Source organism: Garra rufa, chromosome 13 (genome assembly GCF_049309525.1).
Source record: "Garra rufa chromosome 13, GarRuf1.0, whole genome shotgun sequence".
Taxonomy (NCBI): domain Eukaryota; kingdom Metazoa; phylum Chordata; class Actinopteri; order Cypriniformes; family Cyprinidae; genus Garra; species Garra rufa.
In genome coordinates, this window is record NC_133373.1 from 43,936,453 (window position 1) to 43,952,663 (window position 16,211).

The 16,211-nt window shown below is 43.4% G+C and overlaps 1 protein-coding gene across 1 annotated transcript; it reads right to left on the minus strand.

Moving 5' to 3' along the window:
* Positions 1-1,221: 1,221 nt before the first annotated feature.
* On the minus strand, positions 1,222-3,020 carry LOC141283750 (thrombomodulin-like). Its single transcript, XM_073817066.1, has one exon. The coding sequence runs from the start codon at positions 2,882-2,884 to the stop codon at positions 1,337-1,339; it is 1,548 nt and encodes a 515-aa protein (XP_073673167.1). The 5' UTR covers positions 2,885-3,020; the 3' UTR covers positions 1,222-1,336.
* Positions 3,021-16,211: the final 13,191 nt, after the last annotated feature.

Sequence of the window (16,211 nt, forward strand, 5' to 3'; positions counted from 1 at the left end):
ACTCAAAAGACCAGCTCTGAACCTTCTGTAGGAGGGAAGTAGCATAGACTAGATAAAACGTTTAAAGATTTAAAGACAGAAATTATTATGGTTTACACTACAAATGCCAACATTACAAACCATTAAAACCATTAAAATGTGACCCTGGACCACAAAACCAGTCATAATGGTCAATTTTTTGAAATTGAGATTTGTACATCATCAAATAAATGTGACCCTGGACCACAAAACCAGTCTTAAGTAACACAGGTATATTTGTAGCTATGGCTAAAAATACATTGTATGGGTCATAATTATCGATTTTTCTTTTATGTTCAATGAAGATATTTTGTACATTTCCTATAGTAAATTTATGAAAACTTAATTTGATTAGTAATATGCATTGCTAAGAACTTAATGTGAAAATACACCTGGAATTTGGACAACTTTAAAGGCGATTTTCTCAATAATTAGATTCCTTTTTTCTTTTTTTCACCCTCAGACTCCACTATATTCAAATAGTTGTATCTTGGCCATATCCTATTACTAACAAACCATACATCAGTGGAAAGCTTATTTATTAATCTTATTTATTCAGCTTTCAGATTATGTACAAATCTCAATTTAAAAAAAAAAGTACCCTTATGCCTGGTTTTGTGGTCCAGACTCATAAATAAGCTTTCCGTTGATGTATGGTTTGTTAGGATAGAACAATATTTGGCCAATCCAGAATCTGAGGGTGCAAAAAATCCAAATATTGAGAAAATCACCTTTAAAGGTGTCCAAATGAAGTTCATAGCAATGCATATTACTAATCAAAATGTTTTGGTACATTTATGGTAGGATATTTACAAAACATCTTCATGGAACATGATCTTAATATCCCAATGATTTTTGGCATAAAAGAAAAATTTATAATTTTGACCCACACAAAGTATTTTTGGCTATTGCTACAAATAAATAGTGCTACTTAAGACAGGTTTTGTGGTCCATGGTCACACATGTTTTACTGTAGTGTGTTTTGAGACATATTCCATTAGGATTTAGTGGTTTTAACCAGCCTCTTTTACACGCCTCCATTACAGTAATTATAACCAGTAAAACCATTACAAACTCAGATGGTTTCTATTGTTTTTTTGTTTTTTTTTTCAGCATATTTGGAAAAAGGAGACATGGGACAAAACAAGGTAGGATACTGCGAATCAAATTTGCTACACGTAATATTAAAATATAGCATTTATTATCTTTCAGTTTGTTCTGACATTGTCTAAGCCTAATATATGTATGTTTATATACAAAATCAAATATATTTACTATTATCTTCTATTTACATTTCAGTTCGCCTGACGGCCGACTTTTAAGTGTCTCTTTTTATATATCGACTTGGGAATATCTGTTGCGTGCTGTGTTTTTCAACGATCACCTGTTGAAAATCGTAGATTTCATTGTGGCATTTGTCCACGTCATAATTGTGCATTTTACTAAGCCGTCTCATTATGCAGTGAGCGATGCAGACCAGTAAAAGAATGCAAACAACAATGCAAACCATTATTCCCAAAAGACTGCCAGCTGAGACAGATATTGGCTTGTCCGTTGGGGATCTGCTCGTAGGTACAAAAATATCAAAAGGCGTTGAGCTGCCTGAGCCTTCAAAGTCTTCTTTTATACATTTGATCTCGTTCATAAGCATGAATCCTTCATCGCAATAACATTGAAATCCTCCATATGTATTTTCACAAGTGTGGTCACAGCAATTACTATCGCATTCATCTATGTCATCGCAAAATTGGTCTTCAAGTATGAAACCATCGGGACAGTCGCACTGCTCGTTGTTGTTGGGATCACAGTCAGCTGGGCATCTTTCTCCAGCACAGTGCATATTACACTTGTGCATGACCTCTGTCGACTGAATAAATCCCTCATAGCACAGACAGTGATAGCTACCTTCAGTGTTGATGCAATCGTGCTCGCACGGTGCAGACTCGCATTCGTCAATATCAACGCAAACGCCACCTTCAAAGTGAAAGCCGGTTTTGCACTCTTCGCAAGACTTGCCATCTGCACCTAGTTGAAAGCCTGGGCGACACGTGCACGCGAATGCATTGCCAACTGGCGTGCACTTGTGCTCACACTCCGCGGATGCGCAAGGGTCATTGTTCTGTTTGTTGCATGTGACTCCGTTGTTGTCGAGTTCGAATCCAGGCTGACAGACGCAGGCGTAGCTTTGTCCATTCTGCACGCACTTATAATCACATCCACCACCAAAGACTTCACAGCCCCAAGGTGCTTTAAGCCAGTTGCCTTCAAAACAAATGTGTTTCGTTCTTAACGGCAGCAATGTCCCAATGGTAAATTGAGGAATCTCTTTAAGTACTTCATTTGCTCTAAATCCATAAAGAGTTTGATATAAGACTGATGCATCGGTACTAAGGGGCGGACAGTAACCGGTGTTGTCGAATTCGCACAAATAACCCTCGATTCTGTCATTGCACGGTCTTTCGGTCCATTTGAGAACTTTGGGTGATACCGAAACACATAGCGGAGAACAAGTCGCTAAGTCGCTTTTCCAGTTGACGTATTGGGTTGTGCTGTCTCCAGTCACCCATTTGAATCCCTTTAACCCATCTTTTGAGTTCGAACACTGATTGTCGGCGTGTTTCAGCCCAAGCCAAAAATTCCCAGAAGCGCCGTTCAATAACCCACTGAGAACGTTGGACACTTTTTGGCTGCGTACGGTCATCAGATGTCCGCCTTTCTCTTCACAGACGAGCTGGGCAGCGTCAAAACTCGCGCTGTCTACGTGGACGACGAAGCATTTTCCATCTGTACAAAAACCGTCATTAATGCTTTCCCCTCGAACCCTCAGAACAACGAGCGCCAGAGTCATTCCTATGATGTCTCTCATCTCTGCTATCACGTTAAGTAGTGGCCAGCGTATTGATAGTATGTGCTTGAGTTCGAGGTGTTTCGTGCCGCATTTAAAATGACACCCATGTCTCCAAAAATTAAAGGAAGTTTGTGTTATCTGGCAGAAGTCTCTCTCTCTCTCTCTCTCTCTCTCTCTCTCTCTCTCTCTCTGGTTTTGATACAGGATGTGCAGCTTAAAGATTTAATTTCCAAATTAGTTACTGCGAATAAATATTCTTCGTTTGACTATGTTTTGGTCAAGCTATTTTCATTCATAGATCGGTTTTTAAAACAATTATGTTGTTACTTTTAGTGGAAAGTAATGCGTTACGTTACCTTTGCATTACTTTTTAAATCTGGGCTGTGTATTGTTCCAGTGACAACAAATAAAGAATAGATGGTACTGGCGTCTTTATTCCATTTCACACACCTAGCATTTCTCCATTACAAATCACTTCCTCTAGGGAATGCACTTCATCTTATACACCACATTACTGCCACCTGCAGGCATAAATCAGTACTCATCATCACCATAGAAACTCATTACATCTCTTTTCCTTTTTTTTTTTTTTTTTTTTTAACACATCAGATTCATAATTACTAATAATTCACATCAGACAACTGTAAACAATCAATTCATTTAAGTTTTTTTTTTTTTTTTTTTTTTTTTTTTCATAAGTCCATTCGAACAGGTGCTTTTCGAGCTCGATTAGTTCTCCGTAAGAGAGGCAGGTCAATCTTTGGTACAGATAACTCGAGTTCCTTAATCTGTTCTGCAGAATTAAACATACCTGAAGATAGCATTTCATGACGTTGCAGATCAACAGAGGGCATTTCACAAGACTGCAGTTCTGCAGACAAGGTTGGCTCATCAACAAGAGGACATTTCTCTGCAGTCTTAAGTAAGCTCTGTCGATTTCTCCGCAGTGTCTGTCCATCTTCTGTTTGAACCAGATATGATCTTGGGTTTACCTCTTTTAGGACTGTAGCTTTCTGTTTCCATCCAGTAGGCTCCGCAATTCTAACTGTATCTCGTTCAGAAAGAGGTTTCAGATGTCGAGCTCCCCTGTCATAATATTCTTTCTGCTTCTCTTTAAGATGTTGCATCTCTTTCAATGATAAACTGTTGTTTTCTGTTTTCAGGGATACTTTTGGCAGTGTATCACGCAGTTTTCGGTTCATCAATAACTCACCAGGAGATAATCCACAACTGAGTGGAGAAGAACGGTAACTCAGAAGAGACAGATTTATATCAGACCTGCTTGCTGCGGCTTTTTTCATAAGTCTTTTCACAATTTGTACCCCTTTTTCTGCTTTACCATTTGCCTTTGGATAAAGTGGGCTTGAAGTAGTATGTTTAAAACCATACTGTTCCGCAAACAGTTTGAATTCACAACTAGTGTACTGAGGACCATTATCACTTTGCACAATATGAGGAATTCCATGCCTTGCAAATATGCTTTTCATGCGTTGAATCATGTCATTCGCTGTTGTCTGATGGAGCTGTTCAACTTCAGGATAATTGGAATAATAATCGATAACCACCAGATAATTCTTACCATTCAACTGGAAAAGATCAGTTCCTACTTTTTGCCACGGTTCAGTAGGATGATCAGCTATCATCATAGGTTCTTTGGCCAGTTTATAATGATGACTTAGACAGACGTCACACTGATTGATGTATTTCTCAATGTGCACATTAATTCCAGGCCAGAAAACAGCTTGTCTAGCTCTTCTCTTGCATTTTTCGATACCAAGATGTCCCTCATGAATTCTACGAAGCATGTCATGGCGCATTGATGCTGGAATGACAATTCTGTTCATTCTCAACAACATGCCCTCAACCACACTCAGTTCTGCCCTTAAAGGAAAGTACTGTGGACACTTGCCTTTGATCCATCCATGTTGAAGATGTGCAATAACCCTCTGCAATTCAGCGTCCTTTGCAGTTTCCTCTGCGATCAGCTTCAACATCTCATCTGAAACTGGTAACGCTGAATACACCATACTCACATGTCTCTCAACTTCGTCCATTTTGCTGATCTCTGAAGCTACTGTTGCTCGAGACAGTGCATCAGCCACAATGATATACTTTCCAGGTGTATAGACTAGATTCAGATCATATCTTTGTAATTTCATCATCATGCGTTGAATTCGAGGTGACATATCATTTAAGTTCTTTTGAATGATGGAGATTAATGGTTTATGATCTGTCTCTACTGTAAAAGTAGGGGATCCATAGACATATCCATGAAATTTTTCACAGCCAAATACTAAACCCAAAGTCTCCTTCTCTATTTGTGAATACCGTCTTTCAGTCTCTGTCATAGATCGAGAAGCATAGGCCACAGGTCTCCAGGAATCCTCGAAGGCCTGAAGAAGCACCGCCCCCAATCCATCCTGAGAGGCGTCTGTAGAGATCTTAGTTGGTCGTGTGTGATCAAAAAAAACAAGGACAGGTTCAGTAGTAAGAGTCTCCTTTAACTGCTTCCATTCTTGATCATGTACTGAAGTCCAGACAAACTCCTGATCATTTTGTAACAACTTTCTCATCTGGGTAGTTTTAGCTGACAAATTTGGCAGAAATTTTCCCAGGAAGTTCACCATTCCCAAAGCACGCAGAATTCCCTTCTTATCCGTAGGTGGAGGCATATCAAGGAGGGCTTGCACTTTTGCTGGATGTGGCTCAACACCTTTTGCAGACAGCTTGTCCCCCAAGAACGTGATCTCTGTGACTCCAAATTGACACTTTTCCTGATTGAGCTTTAAATCATGTGCTCGAACTCTTTCCATCACTTTTACTAGTCGCTGATTATGTTGTTGAATGGTGGACCCCCACACCACAATATCATCAATATATACTCGAACACCCTCTAGACCTTCAATAAGGGTTTCCATGGCTCTATGAAAAATCTCAGGAGCTGATTTGATTCCAAAAGGAAGTCGAAGAAAACAATATCTTCCAAAGGGAGTATTAAATGTACAATACTGGCTACTCTCAGAATCCAATCGGATCTGCCAGAATCCTTGAGATGCATCTAATTTGCTAAAAAACTTAGCTCCTGACATGTCACTAATGATCTCTTCACGGGTGGGTATCTGGTAATGTTCTCGTTTGATGCTATCATTTAGATCTTTAGGATCTAAGCACACTCTTAAGTCACCATTAGGCTTCTTCACACAAGTAATAGAATTTACCCAGTCTGTAGGTTGTTCAATCCGTTGTATTACTCCTAATTGGGTCATGCGATCCAATTCCTTTTTCAGGGCCTCACGCAGAGGTGCAGGGACCCGCCGAGGAGCATGTATGACTGGAGAAGCATCCTCTTTCAGTTGTATTTTATAGGTAAATGGCAGTGTGCCTTGACCTTCAAAAACATCTGGAAATTGTTTGACAATGTCAGTTATATTGTCACAGACAGACTGTAAGACTACGGTTTCCTTATTGACTTGATACACTCTTTTAACCAAATGAAGGTCTTCACATGCTTTATCTCCTAAAAGAGATTCATGACCATTGGGAACTACAACAAACATCAAATTCTTCATCTTTCCTTTTACTTGTATGTTTAGTCTGCATGTTCCTCGCGTTTCAATTGGTTGTCCATTATAGGCTTTGAGGGGAACTGTACGTCTTTTAATTAGAGGTTTTTCTTTCAGTGCTTTCACATCTCTGATGTTAATTAAATTAACTTTTGCACCCGTATCTAATTTAAAGGGTACTACAGTTCCATTAGCCACAAGAGGAACAATCCACATCGAAGACTTGACTGAATCATCACTTGACACACACGTTTCAGCATCCAGATTTACTTTCTCTTCAGAAACCATGTTCACATAAAATGAGTCGCTCAAATCACTGTCATCTGCCTCCTCCACTAAATGCACTTTATTTTCCTTCTTCATGTCTTTTGAAAAACACATTTTTGCAAAGTGGTTGGGGCCATTACACTTAGAACATCTTTTTCCAAAAGCTGGGCACTGTCTGAATTTATGTTTAGTCCCACAGCGCTTACATGAGAATGTTTCATTGTCTCTGAAACCTCTTGTGTTACCTCTTCTCTTGTCGCTGAATGAAATGGCGTCAACTTCCACACTCTGAAATGACATAGCGGCTGTACTAGTCCCATCAAACTGCTTCACTTGCTGTCTCGCTACTTCACTGGATTGGCATAATTTAACAGCATAATCCAAGGTGAGTTCTGATTCTCGTAACAATCTTTCTCTCAGTTTCTTCTCATAGATACCAAAAACAATCTGATCACGAATCATTGAATCTCTCAATTCATTAAAATTACAAGTCTTTGCCTTTATCTTGAGATCAGTCAGAAAGTAATCAAAAGCCTCTCCTTCATGCTGCACACGTGTTCTGAATACATATCGTTCATATGTCTCGTTCTTCCTTGACAAACAATGAGCATCAAATTTTTCCAGTACCTTATCCAGTTTCTTCTTGTCTGCCTCTTCATCAAAATTAAAGGTGTTATAGACCTCCACGGCATCAGCTCCAGCAATGGTAAGTAACAGGGCGATTTTTCTTTCATCCACAGCCGCTTTTTGTCCAATAGCAACAACATACAACTCAAACTGCTGTTTGAAAGTCCTCCAATGTGCATCAACATTTCCACACAACTTCAACGATCCCGGTGGTTTAATGGCATCCATTGGACCCCACTCATGGTACCATGTATTGTTCCAGTGACAACAAATAAAGAATAGATGGTACTGGCGTCTTTATTCCATTTCACACACCTAGCATTTCTCCATTACAAATCACTTCCTCTAGGGAATGCACTTCATCTTATACACCACATTACTGCCACCTGCAGGCATAAATCAGTACTCATCATCACCATAGAAACTCATTACAGGCTGGGCTTTCTTGTTTGTTTTTAATAGCCTATAACAAGTTCTATTTTTGACAAATGTAAAAGCCCTTTTAAAGAATAAATACGATGGACGCATGTATCTCTAAAGAACACTAGTGTGTGCGTCTAAATCCGTGGGACGTGTCAAACCATGATGGGCATTTACTATGGCAAGCCGTTCAGGAAAAAAATCATGTGTACTGTGTGAATATGGATTGGTTCACTGGTTGAATGTGTGGTTTAATCACAAACGCATTTGTTCATAATACATTGGTATAACCAGACATGTATTGGTTTAGATACATCGGTCTGATCACATGCACATGGGTTTGCTCCTGTATACGTTGGTTCGTTCAGGTAATCACTGGGCTTCTCAATAATGCATTGGTTTCCTCAACTATGTATTGGTTGAGATGAATCGTTTTCTTCAGGTATATTATGGTTTAGATACATTGGTTAGCTCAAGTATACATTGTTTTTTTTCAGCTGTAGATTGGTTTAGATACATTGGTTTTCTCAACTATGTATTGGTTAATATATATTGGTTTATTTAAGTATATATTGGTCTGTATATATTGGTTTCTTCAGGGACATATTGGTTTGTGTATTTATATATTGGTTTATTCAAGTATATATTGGTTTAGATATACTGGTTTCCTGAACAATGCATTGGTTAGTATATATTGGTTTGTTAAAGTATATATTGATCTAGATACATTGGTTTTCTCAACTATGTATTGGTTAGTATATATGGGTTTATTCAAGTATATATTGGTTTAGATACATCGGTTTAGACCAATCTACAGCTGAAAAAACCAATGTACTTGAGCTAACCGATGTATCTAAACCATAATATACCTGAAGAAAACAATATACTTACAAACCAATGTATACTTGAAGAAACCGATTTATCTCAACCAATACATAGTTGAGGAAACCATTGCATTATTGAGAAGCCCAATGTTTACTTGAACGAACCAACGTATACAGGAGCAAACCCATGTGCATGTGATCAGACCGATGTATCTAAACCAACACATGTCTGGTTATACCAATGTATTATGAACAAATGCGTTTGTGATTAAACCGCACATTCAACCAGTGAACCAATCCATATTCACACAATACACACAAATTTTTTCCTGAACGGCTTGCCATAATTTACAATTGCTTTAGGCGATTTGCTCTAATCCACTGGGGGCTTGGTTTCAGGCTGAGCCTTCATGATTTTAGTTTGTAGTTTGAAAAATGCGTATTGGGGTGCGTTTCCCAAAAGCATCATTAGTTAAATATGGTTTAATGGTAATGACAGAACTTGTGACCATAGTTGGTTTTGATTGGTTAACGCCCATTTTGGTTCTGCATGTGCACTTCTCAGTAGTCTAATTTAAGCTTCGTTATTAGAACGCAAACACAGGTGCATCCTATGCAGAGGACTTGTTTGTTGAACCACCTGACATGCATGACTTCTCTGGGTGTATCTGTGTTGCATCTATTCTTACTTCTTTGTTTTGTGCGCTTGTTATTTGCATTTGATTTATTGTTACCGAATCTTATAAAAATCATTCATTGATGTTTCAATAAAACCATCATTTTTTTTAAAAGGTGCATGCATCTTGCTTTAGTATTTATTAAGAGTTTGAGGAAGAACAGAAAATGATATTCATGCAATGACCATAGTTCAGAGGTGTTTATTGATCTCTAATGATCTTGATTATCTGATTCAGGTGTTTAATTAGGGCTGGAGATAGTTCACCCTTGACTTTGAAGCAGACTATTTTTTCCAAGAGCTTCATCCATGAGCTTGATGTTCTCCATGTTGACACCATCTAGTAGCCTATTTCCAACAGCCGATCACAAACAGCCTTTATACAATAAGGGGAATCGGTAAAGCTTTAGATTACAGGAACTACGTAAGTAAACTGTGGGTGTACGTTTCTTTAATTATTTATAGTGTACCTATAATGAACGTGCATGTTGGTATAAGGGAACAATATGTTAAATTTGGATAATAATAAGGGGGTAACAAACCAGATATGCAACCTGCAAAGAACTGCATAAGTAAACTGAAGTTACGGTGTATTTTTTTGTATTTATATTGTAAGAGAACGTTTGGGTAATATGGAGGTAGCAAACAAATATACAAATAATTTTTAATGGAATTACTTAACTTAGAAGACATCGTAAGTTTGGTGCATCTATACGTAAACTTTTTTAAATTACTGGGAAAGTATGCTCTTGTTCCATGTAATTACAGGGTACGTGCGACATCTGCGGGTTGTAAATTAAAGTGGCGATTGTTACCCTCTTGTTCAACGAAGGTACAGGGTAGGTAATACATATCTTGTCACGATCCAGGCGGGGTTGAGGAGTGGAGATGGATGAGGAGAACCGGAGTAGGTGAACGAATAAAGTTTATTAAAACAAAACACTGTAACTAAAGCAAACATACAAAAACCGGGAGTATAAGATGAACACATGAACACAAGCAAACAGAGGTAACAGCAAGCATTGACGGACAAATGGGGAGTGCACACACAGACTCTTAAATACACTGAAACGGGGGCGTGGTCACAAACGAGATAACAGGATGACGAGGGGGAAATACAAATATGGGCAAGACTGAACTAACTGAACATAACCAAAAGGGGGAGACAAGGACTAAACCATATAAGCTAGAAACATGGGGGGAAAAACACTTGGAAAACATGACAGAACAGGACAATACACAGACATGACTCTGACATTACCCCCCCCCCCCCCCCCAGGGAGGGTGGGCGCCCTGGAGACCGCTAGGATGGACACAGGGGACATAGAGGTGGTCTCCAGGGCGGATCAGGGATCTCAGGTGGCCATGGCGGGTCTGGGGGTTCAGGAAACCATGGCCGGGTAAACAGTCCAGGTGGCCATGGCTGGGTAAACAGTTCAGGAGGCCATGGCGGATCTGGAGGCTCAGGAAGCCATGGCCGAGTAAACAGTCCAGGTGGCCATGGCTGGGTAAACAGTTCAGGGGGCCATGGCCGAGTAAACAGTCCAGGTGGCCATGGCCGGGTAAACAGTCCAGGTGGCCATGGCTGGGTAAACAGTTCAGGTAGCCATGGCCGATCAGGGGAGTAGCCCCCCCCCCCAAAATTTTCTTGGGGGAACCTAGGGTATAGTCCACACAGGAGAGCACGGAAGGGCGCGCAGGAGAGAGCTCCGGCTCTGGAGGGCGCGCTGGAGACAGCTCCGGCTCTGGAGGACGCGCAGAAGAGGGCGTCGGCTCTGGAGGGCGCTCTTGAGGAGCGGGCTCTAAACGGCGCTCTTGAGGAGCGGGCTCTGGACGGCGCTCTTGAGGAGCGGGCTCTGGACGGCGCTCTTGAGGAGCGGGCTCTGGAGGGCGCTCTGGCGGCACAGTCACTGGAGGGCGCTCTGGCGGCGCAGTCACTGGAGGGCGCTCTGGCGACGCAGTCACTAAAGGGCGCTCTGGCGGCGCAGTCACTAAAGGGCGCTCTGGCGGCGCAGTCACTAAAGGGCGCTCTGGCGGCGCAGTCACTGGAGGGCGCTCTGGCGGCGCAGTCACTGGAGGGCGCTCTGGCGACGCAGTCACTAAAGGGCGCTCTGGCGGCGCAGTCACTAAAGGGCGCTCTGGCGGCGCAGTCACTAAAGGGCGCTCTGGCGGCGCAGTCACTAAAGGGCGCTCTGGCGGCGCAGTCACTGGAGGGCGCTCTGGCGGCGCAGTCACTAAAGGGCGCTCTGGCGGCGCAGTCACTAAAGGGCGCTCTGGCGGCGCAGTCACTGGAAGGCTGGGCGGAACCAGCGAAGACTCTGGGAGACTGGGCGGAACCAGAGGAGACTCAGGAAGGCTGGGCGGAACCAGCGAAGACTCTGACTTGGCGGTAGCCATCTTGGGTGCAGACTCAGGCTTGGTGGCCATCTTGGCCGGGATTTCAGGTTGGGTGGTCATTTTGGCCGAGGGTTCTGGAACGGCGTTCATCTTGGCCGTGAACTCAGTAACGGCGGCCATCTTGACCGGGAACTCAGCAACGGCGGCCATCTTGGCCGGGAACTCTGGAACAGCGGCCATCTTGACCGGGAACTCAGGTTTGGCGGCCATCTTGGCCGAGGGTTCATGGGAAAAACACTTGGAAAACATGACAGAACAGGACAATACACAGACATGACTCTGACATTACCCCCCCCCCCCCAGGGAGGGTGGGCGCCCTGGAGACCGCTAGGATGGACACAGGGGACATAGAGGTGGTCTCCAGGGCGGATCAGGGATCTCAGGTGGCCATGGCGGGTCTGGGGGTTCAGGAAACCATGGCCGGGTAAACAGTCCAGGTGGCCATGGCTGGGTAAACAGTTCAGGAGGCCATGGCGGATCTGGAGGCTCAGGAAGCCATGGCCGAGTAAACAGTCCAGGTGGCCATGGCTGGGTAAACAGTTCAGGGGGCCATGGCCGAGTAAACAGTCCAGGTGGCCATGGCCGGGTAAACAGTCCAGGTGGCCATGGCTGGGTAAACAGTTCAGGTAGCCATGGCCGATCAGGGGAGTAGCCCCCCCCCCCCAAAATTTTCTTGGGGGAACCTAGGGTATAGTCCACACAGGAGAGCACGGAAGGGCGCGCAGGAGAGAGCTCCGGCTCTGGAGGGCGCGCTGGAGACAGCTCCGGCTCTGGAGGACGCGCAGAAGAGGGCGTCGGCTCTGGAGGGCGCTCTTGAGGAGCGGGCTCTAGACGGCGCTCTTGAGGAGCGGGCTCTGGACGGCGCTCTTGAGGAGCGGGCTCTGGACGGCGCTCTTGAGGAGCGGGCTCTGGACGGCGCTCTTGAGGAGCGGGCTCTGGACGGCGCTCTTGAGGAGCGGGCTCTGGAGGGCGCTCTGGCGGCGCAGTCACTGGAGGGCGCTCTGGCGGCGCAGTCACTGGAGGGCGCTCTGGCGACGCAGTCACTAAAGGGCGCTCTGGCGGCGCAGTCACTAAAGGGCGCTCTGGCGGCGCAGTCACTAAAGGGCGCTCTGGCGGCGCAGTCACTGGAGGGCGCTCTGGCGGCGCAGTCACTAAAGGGCGCTCTGGCGGCGCAGTCACTGGAAGGCTGGGCGGAACCAGCGAAGACTCTGGGAGACTGGGCGGAACCAGAGGAGACTCAGGAAGGCTGGGCGGAACCAGCGAAGACTCTGACTTGGCGGTAGCCATCTTGGGTGCAGACTCAGGCTTGGTGGCCATCTTGGCCGGGATTTCAGGTTGGGTGGTCATTTTGGCCGAGGGTTCTGGAACGGCGTTCATCTTGGCCGTGAACTCAGTAACGGCGGCCATCTTGACCGGGAACTCAGCAACGGCGGCCATCTTGGCCGGGAACTCTGGAACAGCGGCCATCTTGACCGGGAACTCAGGTTTGGCGGCCATCTTGGCCGAGGGTTCAGGAACGACGGCCATCTTGGCCGGGAACTCAGGCTTGGCGGCCATCTTGGCCGAGGATTCAGGAACGGCGGCCATCTTGGCCGGGGACTCAGGCTTGGTTACCATCTTGGCCGGGAACTCAGCAACGACGACCATCTTGCTTGCAGAATCCGACGTGGCAGCCATCTTGTTTGCAGAATCTGGCGCGGCAGCCATCTTGTGAACTGGCGTGGCGGCCATCTTGCTTGCCGACTCCTGCGTGGCAGCCATTTTGTGTGCAGACTCCTGCGTGGTAGCCATCTTGCGTGCAGATTCCGGTATGGCAGCCATCTTGTGAGCTGGCGTGGCAGCCGGCAGATTAGAGCGCTGGGCGGAAGCCGGTAGATGAGAGCGCGTGGAGGAGGCCGGCCGCATCGGGCTGAGGACAGCAGCGGAGCTTTGGAGGACGACTGGAGATAGGAGACTGGGCTGGTGGTGCGAACCGTTGGCACGGTATGTGGGGGGTCCTGGCTGATGGAGGGCTGGCGCGATGTGCTGTGTGGCAGAGGGGGCTGGATGATGAGACTTAATCGGATTGCTAGGATAAACTTCTTCGATTTCGAAATCAGATCCATTTAAAAACAGAATGAGATTGACTAGCTCGATCAAGGGGAATTGACAGGCAGGAAGATCGCAGCGAATCATCTCATCATCCAGTCCCAAAGTAAACACAGCGCCGAGTGAAGCATCGGGCCAGCCCACCTGATGTGAAAGCTCGAGGAACTCCTCCACATATCGCTCCAACGTTCGACCGCCCTGCCGCAGTCTCCATAGTTGTTCCTCAGCCCGATTCATCCTCAGTTTTGGTCCGTCAATCTGTCACGATCCAGGCGGGGTTGAGGAGTGGAGATGGATGAGGAGAACCGGAGTAGGTGAACGAATAAAGTAGAGCTGCAACAACGAATCGATTAAATCGATAAAAATCGATTACTAAAAGCGTTGGCAACGAATTTCATAATCGATTCGTTGTGTCGCGCGACGCAAATAATTGATTATTAAAAAACTTTATTTGAGCGCGGAGTGAACACACTCTCTCTCGCGCCCCGGTTGCTAGCAGAGTTCGGCGCCTCATAGACAGGGCGGAGCAAAAAAAAAATGAGCGGAGGTAGAGGACAGATACAGTAGTACATGGCGAAGGCAGAGAAATCCGTGCGACCCAAGCCATCCAAGGTGTGGGAGCATTTCACAGTAAATAAACAGAAAAGCTGCAAACTGCTAAATAAAACTGTTAACTGCAAAATATACAAAAGCGATATGGCATGGCACGGGAACAGCACGGCAATGATCCAGCACCTGAAACGCGAACATGTTGGAGTATTTGATGAGGAGGAACGGAGTTCAACAGCAGGGTAAGTCACTACAGAATCCTACTTTTGTTCCGTTTTGAAGTGACAAACATGTAATGTCCCTGGTGCTGGTGTTTACTTGTTATCCAGCTTCACAAGCATGATAAGTTAGCGTTAGCTCGTTAATAACAGTAGTAAAGCATGGGTGGTTTAGTTACTTCGCTTTGCAAGACTTAAGACACGTTTTTATTCACTCGCCTTTTTTGGACCATTCATTTTTCAATGTGTTTTCATCATAGACTGTAAAAAATAGGTTGTCATGTATAGCTACACTGCAAAAAAAAAAAAGGGTTTGCTTACTTAGTAATTTTGTCCCGTTTCCAGTCCAAACATCTAAAAAAAATCTTAAATCAAGATTACTAGACAAGAAAAATATGGCATGAGAAAATTTAGTGATGCTTAAAACTTCTGTTTAAGATTATATCTCATTAAGATTATTTTTCTTACCCCATTGGCAGATCATTTTGCTTGTTTTAAGCGAACAATCATTTAAATTTGAGGTGTTTTTTTAAAGAAAACAAGACAATTTCTTATGCCATTTCATGTGTCTCGATTTAATATTTTTTTAGATATTTGGACTTAAAACAGAACAAAACTGCAAAAAAAAAAATGCTTTTCTAATTTAGTAGTGTATATTCTGTTTTTTGTTCCATATAGGTTATTATTGACATATTTGTGTGTGGTGTACTTTTTAATTTAATTTTAGAAGTTCTTTTATAGCACTTGGTCATTTTAAGCTGTGTTTAAATGTGGTGTATAAATTAACCTTGCGCTTACTACACTTACTAAACAACTAAAACAAGTATGTACAGTATGAATGTATTTAGTTGATGTAAAAATTGTGCTGTTACACATACTCATACTATCTTTTTGATTCCAGAAAAAAAAACAGCAAACCATGAGAGGCTTCTTGATGGGAAATTCATCATGTACACACCACAACAAGTATCCTCAACATGCTCGTCACTGACATGAGGCCTCTGTCTATAGTTGAAGATGACGGCTTCACTTAAATACATTTTCTGATTTGTATTGTTCTTTATTTTTTTATAAATTATGTATTGTTCTGGCAGCTCATGTGGCAGATGTAAAGCATACATGTGTATGTTTGTGTTAATTCAATTTTTATTTTATTTTATTATTATTATAACAGCTCAAGGAGCAACATGTTTGTGCACTTTCTAAAGATTTTAGCTCTGTTTTTGAATAAAGGGTTGGAAATGAATGCCTTTCTTGATTTTTAATTTTTTATCTGATTCATCGATTAATCGAAAAAATAATCGTCAGATTAATCGATTATTGAAATAATCGTTAGTTGCAGCCCTAGAATAAAGTTTATTAAAACAAAACACTGTAACTAAAGCAAACAAACAAAAACCGGGAGTATAAGATGAACACAAGCAAACAGAGGTAACAGCAAGCATTGACGGACAAATGGGGAGTGCACACACAGACTCTTAAATACACTGAAACGGGGGCGTGGTCACAAACGAGATAACAGGATGACGAGGGGGAAATACAAATATGGGCAAGACTGAACTAACTGAACATAACCAAAAGGGGGAGACAAGGACTAAACCATATAAGCTAGAAACATGGGGGGGAAAACACTTGGAAAACATGACAGAACAGGACAATACACAGACATGACTCTGACATATCTGATATCCTTGTCTCTGAACAACCTATTTCAAA

What these genes read in the sequence shown, in the direction of transcription:
- LOC141283750 (XM_073817066.1), bottom strand. Translation starts at nt 2,884, where the DNA reads ATGAGAGACATCATAGGAATGACTCTGGCGCTCGTTGTTCTGAGGGTT.